The 12090-nt window shown below is 35.6% G+C and overlaps 1 protein-coding gene across 1 annotated transcript in view; it reads right to left on the bottom strand.

Moving 5' to 3' along the window:
- Positions 1 to 12090, bottom strand: part of ARIH1 (ariadne RBR E3 ubiquitin protein ligase 1) — a 116053-nt gene that overhangs the window by 64473 nt on the left and 39490 nt on the right. Inside the window, exon 3 of the mRNA XM_029950604.1 lies at positions 3434 to 3501. Coding sequence (XP_029806464.1) covers positions 3434 to 3501 — 68 coding nt within the window. The remainder of the gene's footprint in view (positions 1 to 3433; positions 3502 to 12090) is intronic.

The following is a 12090-nucleotide window of genomic DNA, read 5'->3' as shown; positions in this document are numbered from 1 at the left end:
TCAATATTTGGTGGTGTCAGTGTTTTGGATTTTAGTCATTCTAATAGGTATGTAGGGGGATCTCATTTTAATTGGCAATGCCCTAATGACATAAGATATTGAGGATCTCTTCATATTAGCTTATTTAACAATCTGTGTATCTTCCTTATACTGCGGTGTCTATTTGGATTTTTGCCCATTTCAAACTTTTTTATTAATGAGTTGAGTTCTTTGTATATTTTGGTTAACAGTCTTTACACAGGTCTTTCACTTATATTTTCTTCAAGTCTGTCATTTGCTTCTCATTCTCTTGATATGTCCCTTTTTAAAAATCCATTTCAAAAATATTTTTGTTTTATGTATTTTTGTTCCCTATTTCATTTTTATGTTGCTTTTATCTTAAATATCTATGTTACTCTCTTTTTGTGGTTTTCTAAGTTCCTGTTTCAAATGCTTGGTTTGTTTCCTACCTCTTTTTCTCTTATAATTTTCCTGTATCTCTTCAGCCATATCCTATATTTATACTCTCACTGTGTAGTTATAATCATTTTTGAATAATAAGAGTTTTTTAAAAGTGTGAAGATAAAATGCATATCAATATTTATTGGAATTCATTATAGCCTAACTTTGACCAATTTGAAAGTAATACACTCTGAAAGGTATCAAATACCAATACATATTTTAAATCCTCTTTGTTTACTGATAAACAGTCTAGAAGAAGACACATTATTTTAAGAAGAGTTATATGCCAAGGGAGATAAGGGAAATCGAGGATCCACAAAACCAGAATAAAGTTATTAAATAAGTTGAATACTGTTGAAATAATTTAAAATGGCTAAATAGCAGAGAATGGATACAAAAAGAAAATCAAGTTAGTGAATTAAAGGTAAATCTGAGGAACATTACATACCAGAGTAGAAAGACAAATATGACACATACAGAAGAAACATTTTGAAAAAAGTTAAAAATCTCAAAAGGAGATCCAGAACTTTCAACATGTGACTAACAGGAATTCCAGAAAGCATTAAGAGAATACACAAAAAAAGGTAATACTAAACAAATAATAGCTAGAAATTTACCCAAACCAAAAAAATTAGCTCTCAGACTTAAAGATCCCAACTGGATATGTTTTCAAAAACCACCCCAAAACTTTAGAATATCAAAGACTCTCTGAGAGCCCTTAAAAATTTAGCACATATGAAATGATTTAAATAACTAAAGATATATTCTGGAGATAAAAGAGTAATTAGGAGAAAATAGTAGGATACATGAAACTATTCAGCCACACACACACACACGAGTTAAATATATGATAGCAAAAATGCTTGTAAAGGGGGCCACTAGAAAAACTGAAATACAACAAGCAACTGTGAAATTACTGGGGAGTGGGGGGGGAAAAACTTGATAAAATCAATAAAATAGAAAACAATATATATAAAGCACATCTTACATGGGAGTAATTATATCTAAAAGTGTGGCAGTGCTAATATCAAACGTAGAGTATAATGTGAAACTCATTAAATGAGAAAAGTATACTATTCATTTTAAAACACTATTTAAAGACTTATAGGTACCCAATAACATGCCTTCAGAATATATAAAAAACTGAAATTACAAAAAGTGAACAAGAGTTTACACATACAGAAGTTTCCAAGAAGCTGCCTACTTTTTAATTCATACTCACCACATTTAAGTACAATATTTAACAGGAAAATACTTTTAGCAGCATCAACAGTGTTATAGGAGAAAATTCAAAATGTCTTTGGAGAACTATGAAACTATAAGTTTCATTCACTAGAAGATCAGATGTAAATAATGAAAACTCCTTTCCCAAATAAAAGTGTCATATGATAAGTCAGAAAATAAATGTTACCAAAGTTAAAAAATACCACTGACTTCAAAAAAAAAAAAGGTGGTCAGACCCAGAGGGGACAGTGGGGGCAATCAGACTTAGGAGGCATTGTATCCTTCATGAACCCTAGGAAAGCTATATAGTATATCTTGAAGAACATAAGCAGCTTTGGAGTCCAATAAACCTGAGATGGGAGGGTGCCTGGGTGCCTGGGTGGCTTAGTCGGTTGACTTTGGCTCAGGTCATGATCTAACAGTTCGTGGGTTCGAGCCCTATGTCAGGCTCTATGCTGACAGCTTGCTCCGTGCCTGGAACCAGCTTCAGATTCTGTCTCTCCTTCTCTCTGTCCCTCCCCCACTCGTGCTTTGTCTCCGATACAGAAAGTGTAAAAACAAACAAACCTGAGTTGGGAGTGCTAAGTCCTTGTGTTACAAAATTGAGATGAATATATTAACCCTTAAGCCTTAGTTTTATATCAATTAAGTGAAGATAATAGTTCCTAGCCCCTTAATAAAGCTATAAGGAAGATTAAATAATACCTGGCACCTGGATTAAATAATATTGGCACAAAGCGCTCAATAGTTGATAACTATTATTTATTACCATTAAATTGTAGTTGAGGCACAACATGTGAGAAATTGAGTTATGTTCTTATTTATTATATGTTTTGCAAAATTCTTTCAATTTTAAAATCAAATGGAAAATATTTTCCATTTATTTCTTATAATATTTGGGTTCTCAATTTCCAAAATCTAGTTGTAATTTTTTGTTAAAATTAGGACTGTTCCTTTTAAACTGAAGAATATGAGTGATAGAATAAATAAGGGCTATCACCCTACCACCTTACCAAGTGCTAATTTCCAATCCAAGGAAGAAAAAAAGAAAAATGACATTAATATTGTCCTTCTCTAGTCCCTGTAATATCTTTCTTTTTAGAACTAGAAACATTTTCAGAGAGGAAATATTTTTAAAAACTCAAAGGAATATAATCTTTCCTGAAACCAGAGAACCAGTCCAAACAGCCAGTTTGATGGACAGGATACCCTGAGCAACTTCTTTATTTTTAATGAATAAATGTCATTAATATGCCTAACATAGATATAAAATTTTATGAAAAAAATTTTAATTAACAGAAGATTTTTATTCACATGTTTGAAGACTGTATCAAACATTTTTTAAAATGTTTTATTTTATTTTCTTATTTTAAGTAGGCTCTGTGCCCAACATGGGGTTTGAACTCAGGAACCTGAGATCAAGAGCCATAAGCTCCACTGAATGAGCCAGCCAGGCACCCCTTAAGAGCTTTTCTAAAACTCACTTTTAGTCTTCAGTACTCAAGAGGATGTAATTTAGGAGATACTGAAGAAGAGCCCCCTCACCTCCAAAATAAAATAAGGAACACTGAGCCTGAGTTCCCTGAACACTAAGTTTATTGTAAAATTTACACTAGGAATACAAGAAATTAAAGCACATCTTATTTGCACATTGTTTTTTTTCACATACTGGTATATAAATCAATTCCTTATTTGCTTCTTGTAAATTCAGTTTGACAGGTTCTCTGTGTTACTCTGTAAGCACAAAGCTGACAGTATAGTTCCTTACCTTTCCATCAGCTTCTCTTTATCCCAATTGAAGTGGCTAAGGAGTATTCTTGTGATAGTTGCTGGATTCTAAAGAAGGGGGGAAAAAAAGTTATTTTAAGGTAATAGTACTTTAGTGAATTTTTAGGTTGAATTTAAAATTCATGCCACCTGAATTTCTTTTCCTAAAATATTTCTGTATTCTACAAAGAAAATATAAAATTTAATTGTAAGATCAAAGCAATTTAAAAATAGTTTGCTATACTAATTTGTCAGGTTTCCATGGGATTCTAAAGAATTCAAAATAAGCCAAAAAGAAATTGAAGACTTACTATATTAAATCAAGCACTAATTAAAATTAACTGATTTTTGCAATTAAGATTTAGCAAACTGTCACACTGTTAATCGACAAAATTTCTATTCAATTAAATTTCTAACACCTTATGTTACTGAATAGTTCATATGAGTCCAAACCATTTATAAGTCAGAAAATCCTTCAGAGATATTTAATCAAAAAGATAAAATATCTTTACTGTGTAATAACTTAGAGAATATAATCTGAGGATGCTGTTTCATTTCTAGAAGAAAAGGCTAATAATGAAATAAACCCAGAATTTACTGTCCTACTGTTTATTCTTATTAACATTTATTTCCATCTCCCATGAAACTAGTCAAGTTGCTCTTTGGGTACACAATTTTAACTTAAAACTGCAGTTACAATGTCAAAGGTGTAACTCAAACCTGAATCTGTTTGTTTGTAGGTCATGTACAATTTTATCAAATAACATTTCAAAACAGATCGCTGTATAAAACTTTGTGTCACCATAGTTAGACCACAGTTTAAGTTAACTAATTTAACTAAAAAGTAATCTTGTATAAAAATAATGTCATGAAAAAAATCTCTATCAATTATTCTCAACAATGCCATCTGTCACAGAGAAATTCATATACATTCAATACCCTCCAAAAAAGCCAAAGATGCAGACACCCACTCTAGGCACATTTTACTAATCTATTTAGGTACTCCTTGCTTCTTGGGCCCAAACTCCTCCAGAAACCTCCCTTAACACAACACTTGACAAACTCCACCCACTTTACAAGAGTTAATATGTGGAGCAAAAAACAAAACAAAACTTATTAACTGATCCTCTGTTATGTTTATTTGTACAGAATATACAGACATTGTTGTGTCCAGCTCTTTCTCAGAAATGTGATTCAACAATTTATTAACTGTCCCCCATCCACTCCCCTCCTCCAAAAAAAACCCAACTCTGTTTGGAAATAGGTTTTCACAACAGGATTTGTCTATAATTCAAATAGTTATTAATTTAGGTTCAGACATATGTAAAATAAAAGCAGTAATCCTATGAATTGGGAGAATTAAGCCCAGTAGTACCCATGAGAACTGCGACTGTAACTTTGTGGCACCCAATATGCTGTATTCTCTACCACTAGACACAATGCTCAGGGGAAACATGTTTCAGCAGTTGAGTCTCAACTTGCAAACAGAAAAAAGGGAGAGAGGGACAAATGCCCTCTCTGACTTGATGTTGCAGCAGTGTCTTTTTCTATGCTTGAGTTCCAATATCAAAAACTTCTTATTCAGAGGTTCCCAAACCTCTTACTGATTCATCCAAAATGACTGTGGAAAGTTCTCTTAAAACACAGATCCTGAGGTTCCACCTCCATAGTTCTACTTAATCGGTCTGGGGCAGGAGGCCATCACCAAATGTGCTCATGATCCAAGTGATTCAGAAAATTAGACCAGCAGTTCCCCAGGGTGAAGAAAACTTGACAATTCTTCTATTTGTTTTTTTTAGCTCGTCCTTCAAAAATTCCTGTGTAGGTGTGTGTGTGTTTAATAATGTGCATACTATATTAAAGATACACGCTCAAAAGTTTTTCCCAATAGGACAGACTGAAAAAATTCGCCTAAACCAGAGGCATGATAATGCCAAACTACTTACATTTGGTGAGGGTCTATGCTATGAGACAGGAAATATTTCACAATACTAATTAAATAATTATATTTGGTTCACTATTTCAGGGTAGCTAGCTCAGATCATTTATGTGCACTGCATATAAGGAAAGATAATGGGGAATAACATATAATGTTAATCTACTGTATGTGAGACCCCATATAAGGTACTTTATATACCTAATTTAATTCTCAAAGCTCTCTCTAAAGTAAATATACTTACCAGCCATTTTAAATATGAGAAAAGATAATCAGACTCTTTGGAGATTATAAAATTTACTCAGTATTATCCAGTTAATTAAGTGGAATCATTGTGACTTTTAGCCTAAGACAATTTGAATCTAATATTCTTTCAGTTATTCCATGTGAGAACCTATAGGAATATTAAAGATATCATTTAACTACTAGTCATATGTCTAACTATCCTTTAGATCAAAAGGATAATTACACCAAAGAGTAATCAGGACAGGATGAGGAGGGGATGACAGAAAGCTAAGAGACACAAGGTAGCTTTCCAAGGGACTGAAAATGTTCTATTTTTTTAATGTGATGGTTGGTGAAATAACGGAAAACATTTCTCAAAACAAACTATACACTTAAATATAGGTATATTTAGGGGTGCCTGGGTGACTCACTTGGTTAAGCCTGTGACTTCGGCTCAGGTCATGATCCCATGGCTCCTAAGTTCGAGCCCTACATCAGGCTCTGTGCTAACAGCATGGAGCCTAGAGCCTGCTTCAGATTCTGTGTCTCCCTCCCTCTCTGTCCCTCACCTGGCTCATGCTCTGACTCTCTCTGTCTCAAAAATAAACATTAAAAAAATTTTTTTAATGGGTATGTTCAGTCATACAGTTATACATCAGTAATGTTAATCAAAAACAAAACAATCTGACTTTTGGTCCTGGCCAAGATGGAGTAATAAGCTCACTATATGTAGCGTGTCTCTCACCCCATGCTCCCGCCGCCGCCGCTGCCCCCCCCCCCCTGCCATGGTTACAATTAAAAACTGGACAGAATACTCTTAAAACAACAGCAAGCAGATTGGGAAGTGAAGACCAAATAAGGTGTTAGTGAGTGAATATCCTGTTTGTTTTTTAACATTTGCTTCCTGCCTTTGACCCATGGGTGGGCCAAACAGGTAAGCTGTGTAGCAGGAATGAGGACCTAAGAGGAGTGCATCATTTTGGCTAGAGGATTATGGCAAAAGGCTACTAACAAGATAGGGAGAAAACTTTTTTTTTCCCCTTTTTCTCTTGTTTCTCTAAATCCTTCCAAGGCCAGCTGCAACTGCTCCAGAATGACAAGAGAAAACCCATTGCTAGGAACAGAGAATCAGGAAGAGGGCTCCAGTTAAGGGGGGGGGGGGGGTAGAAATCCCTATTCTTTTTTCTCTTGCCATTTCACCTCAAGGCACAGGTAAGAAACTAAAAGCTAGAGAACTCCAAGCTTCAGGTTAGAGAAATGAAGGGCCTCTGGGAGTGTAGGGGAAAATTCTGAGAAGAGTAACTCAAAGTAATCCTTAAATTTGCAAATGAACCAAGTCCTGGGCTCAATTACAAGCTATGTATATGTGGCACGGGCAATTACAAAAGAGGCTTTTAGAATAGAACTATGGTGTATTATGATATATGTCATATATGTAACTGCCCAAGTCCTAGCTCAACCAAAGTGGGAATGGGAAGAGTAAACTCAACACAGCAAAGGCTTTGAAAACTGAATAGATAACATAAATACTGCCTATACAAACTGAGAAAGAATATGCAATCAATACCCAACTGGACTGACCTCTTTACTAAAACAAATAAAAAATCCTCACCTCTCTAAAGGATTTTAACAGAGTGTAGAATCTCACAACATAATATTCAAAATATCCAGAATAGAATCCAAAAATTAACAGACAGAGCAAGAACAACAACAAAAATGTGACCAATTCTCAAGGGAAAAGACAAGGAATAGATGCCAACCCCCAAGATGACCCAAATATTTGAAATACCAAAGCCTTTACATTTTTTTCTTAGGTTTGTTTATTTACTTATTGATGTATTTACTTAGAAAAAGAGAGCAAGAGCAGGGGAGGGGCACAGAGCAAAGGAGAGAGAATCCCAAGCAGGCTCCATGTTCTGCAGGGAGCCAAAACCGGGGCTTGATCCCATGACCTTGAAATCATGAACTGAGCTGAAATCAAGAGTTGGGCACTCAACTGAGTGAGCCACCCAGGCACCCCAGAAATACCAAAGACTTTTAAAGCAGCTATTAAAAACATGATCCATTAGATAAGAACAGACACTTTAAAACAGATTAACCAAATTCTCAGGTAAGAAATGTAAGTTATAAAAAAGAACCAAATGGAAATTTTAGAACTAAAAAACAAAAGTTTACTGCATAGGCTCAAAAGCAGAAAGGAGATGACAGAGAAATCACTGAAACTGAAAATATATTAATAAGAGGTTATTGAAATTTAACAACAGAAAAACTAATTTAAAAAGATTAGTTTTGGGGTGCCTGGGTGGCTCGGTTGACTGAGTGTCTAACTCTTAATTTCAGCTCAGGTTCTGGTCCCAAGGTCATGGGATTGAGCCCAGTGTGGCGCTCCACACTGATGAAGCGGGCTCTTAAAAGAACAGTCTCTCAGGGTCCTGTGGGGTTATATCAAAAGTTGTCAGCCTAGTATTCTATATTCAGGAAAGTCCAGTTCAGGATTGAAGACAAAGACCTTCTCAGACAAAAGAAAACTGAGAACTCATGGTCAGAAGACCTACTCTAAATGAAATGCTAAAGTTCCTCCGGTGCAAGGGAAATGTTACACTGTGTTAAGTGGAATTTAAATAAAAACCTGAAAATAAATAAAAGTGTTATTATTAAGAAGAGAAGAGGGGAGGGAAGGAAGGAATACTACCTGATCTCAAAACATACTTACAAAGCTTCAGTACTGGCAAAAGGACAGACATACCAATCAAAGGAATAGAAGCCTGAAACAGATCCACACAAATATGGCAAAATGAGTTTTGTGCAAAGGTGCTAAAACAGTTCAAAGGGGAGAAAACAGCCTTTTCAAAACAAAACAAAACAGTGCTACACTGATTAACACATCTAGAGGGTCAACTGGGTGGCTCGGGTCAGTTAGGCTAAGACTACAGCTTAGACTATGGCTTAGGTCATGCTCCAAGGTTTGTGTGTTGGGGCCCTGTATTGGGATCTGTGCTGACAGCTCAGAGCTTGGAGCCTGATTCAGTTTCTGTGTCTCCCTCCCTCCTTCTCTCTGCCCTTCCCCCGCCTCCAAAAATAAACAAACACTAAGACATCTATATATTTTTTTAAAAACTCAACTGTAATCTACACCTTGGACTTTACACAAAATTAATAATGGATCAGACACAAATGTAAAACATAAGACTGTAACTTCTAGGCAAAAATCTTTTTGGTCTTGGTTTCAGGAAATAGTTCTTAGATAACAAAAGCACAATCCATAAGAAAAACTGACAAACTGAGGGTGCCTGGGTGGCTCAGTCGGTTAAGCGTCTGACTTTGGCTCAGGTCACGATTATAGTTCATGGGTTCTAGCCCCACATCAGGCTCTGTGCTGAGAGCTCAAAGCCTAGAGCCTCCTTCTGATTCTGTCTCCCTCTCTCTCTGTTCCTCCCTGGCGCGTGCCGTCTCAAAAGAAAAAAAATAAACAAACATTTAAAAAATTAAAAAAAGAAAAACTGATAAACTGGAATTCACCAAAATGAAAAGAACACTGTTAATAAAATGGAAAGGCATGCCAGAGGCTAGGAGAAAACATATGTAAGTCATATCAAAGAACTTGTATTTGGAACACATATATTTAAAAAATCTCCTGAAACCTACTGAAACAAAAACCAAATTTTAAAAATAGGCAAAAGATTTGAACACTTTACCAAAGAAAATCTATGCAGAGACATGAAAAAGAGTAAGAAAAGATGCTGAACCTTATTAGTTAATCGGAACATAGGAATTGAAGCCACAACGTCACCACTACAAGCCTACTAGAGCATGTGTGGGGAGAAAGAGAACCTATCAGACAATATAAAGTGCCGCACAGGGTGCGGTACAACCCGAACTTCCATACACTGCTAATGAGAATGTATAATAATACAGCCAACAAGAAAATATTTAGCAATTTTTAGGTTAAACATATACTTACTATAACGTCAAAATCTCACTATATTAGGAATTTACCCTAAAACTTATGTTCATCCAAAATCCTATATAAGGAAGTTTACAACAGATTCATTTGTACCTGGCAAACACTGGAAACAGCCCAAATGTTCCACAACTGGGGGAACAGATCCAACAAACTGGTATGTCCACAAGGAATATTACTCAGCAGTAAAAAGAACTATTGCTATATATAACAATATGAAAGAATCTCAAATGCAAGTTCTAGGTGAAAGAAGCCAGATTCAAGAGGCTACATATTATATGATTCCATTTATATGAAAACCATCAAAAAAGCAAAACTATAGGATTGTTATATAAATCCGTGATTGCCAGGAATTAAGGATGGGGGAGGGTGTGAAAGAACAGAGTAGAAGGAAGGAATTTTTAAGAGGGTCACAATGGAATTTCTGTGTGTAGACTGTAGTAGTAGATATACAACTCCAGGCACTGATCAAAATTCATGGAATTGTACACCAAAATGATAAATTTTATGTAACTTAAATACAAATTTTAAATGTTAAGTTGTAAAAGTAATTTAACCTACACTGGGGCACCTATGATGTAATGGAGTTCTGACTGCTTAAAGTACAATGAGTGTTAGGCCAACTGGGTGGCTTGGTAGGTAAAGTGTTTGACTCTGGTTCTTGGCTCAGATCTTGATCTCAGGTGTTGTGAATTCAAGGCCCATGTTGGGCTCTGCACTGGGTGTGAGGCCTACTTACAAAAGGGAGGCAGGGAGGAGGGGAATAGGGCTCCTGAGCACAGAGCCTGCTGGAGTCTCTCACCCTCTGCCCCTCCCCCACTCTCTCAAAATAAATACACATTAAAAAAAGAAAAGAAAGTAAGAGTATCAAAAGAACAAGGCAGAATAGAAGGAACACCGCCATGAAATTATTCAATGCTCACTTTATATACATCATTATTTGATTTAATCATCACTTTATATGCTTTATATAAGGTAGGGATTATGTGCATTTTACAGATGAGGTTAGAGAGGTTAAGTGACTTGACCCAAGATGAAACAGATTAATAGGATCTAAATATTAGGAAAAATTGATTAAAAATTTATGTTTGCAGCACTACCCTTAAAAGACTGATTTAAATGCTTTGGAATGGGGCCTAATCAAAGGAGAGAAATCACCTATGCATGCTACCAAAATTCTTGATTAGTTGTATAGAATGTCAATTAAAGCTCTTGGTTGAATTAACTCTTCATCCTATTCTTAGCAGTGTTCCTCATTTTTTTAAAAGATATAAACAAACCAAGAAAAGATCTAATACAATCTCAAATCTCATATATTCCCTAGTTGTAAACTCTAAAACAATGGTCTCTCATTTGGGCTATATATTAAATTCTCTCCAGGAACTCTAAAAATATCAATACTTAAACTTTGCCAGAGCAATTCTGATTCAATTATCTGGAGTGGGTCATAGGTATGTGAATTTCTTACCTCAAGTTTTTACCCAAAATTACCCAGATGATATGCAGCCAGAATTAGGAACTACTGCTCTAAATAGTTTCCAACTATGAGCTCTGAAAGAGTATACATTTAGAACTCTAATATGAATAGAGTAGTGTAATACTGTAGTAATTTGAAGAAAATTGCATTCTAAGAGTGTTTGCTTTGAAAATATCTACAAAGTTCTACTTTGGCATTTTTTAAAACTTATTTTTTGAGCGAGAGAGTGAGAGCGAGAGAGAGAATGCACAATCAGGGGAGGAAAAGATAGAGGGAGAGAAAGAATCTCAAGTAGGTTCCAGGCTGTTAGTGCAGAGCCTGACTCAGGGCTCACTCTCACAGATCTGTGAGATCATGACCTGAGCCAAAATCAAGAGTGGGATGATTAAGGGACTGAGCCACCCAGGCACCCCCTGCTTTTGCACTGAAAAGTAAATCTGAACATGCCAACTATCCCAACTGAGGCCTTAATATCAACGCACTATCATCCTCCATTCTTTGATCAAGTGGTTCTCAACTTTGGTAGCATTATAGAATATGAGGAACTTCCAAACACCTGTGTTGGGCCATACCCCACACCAAATACATCAGAGCTGACGAGGGTGAGGGAAGAATCTAAGCATTACCATTTTTTTAAAGCTCAAGGGCAATTCCAGTACACAGCCAAGGTGAAGAACCACAATTCTAGATGTACACATGTATGCAGATACCTACATTTAAAAGAATGTGACAGATCTCCTGGTAGATGCAATCAAGTTACTGAATAGCATTCCAATGATTAGTATTATGGGGCGGCAACTATTTTTTGAAAAGTCTCAATATACAACTTTCTTATTTTAAGAGACCGCTCAACATTTAATGAATGGACTTAATAATCAAGTAGTCTAAGATAAAACAGCAAGAAGACACTTTTTAACTCAAGTAACATAGACAGAAAGGTCTCAAAGCCTAACTTCTCATCTATCTCACAATTTGACCTGAAATGAAATTAAACAGGTTATACACTCCATCTCAAAACTCAGTTTCACAATTTTCCTACAAAAGAATGGGCTCATAAAA

The sequence above is a fragment of the Suricata suricatta genome, chromosome 9, assembly GCF_006229205.1.
Source record: "Suricata suricatta isolate VVHF042 chromosome 9, meerkat_22Aug2017_6uvM2_HiC, whole genome shotgun sequence".
In the NCBI taxonomy this organism is placed as follows: Eukaryota; Metazoa; Chordata; class Mammalia; order Carnivora; family Herpestidae; genus Suricata; species Suricata suricatta.
The sequence above is the reverse complement of the archived record's forward strand: the minus strand, read 5'-3'. Positions and strand labels throughout refer to the sequence as shown.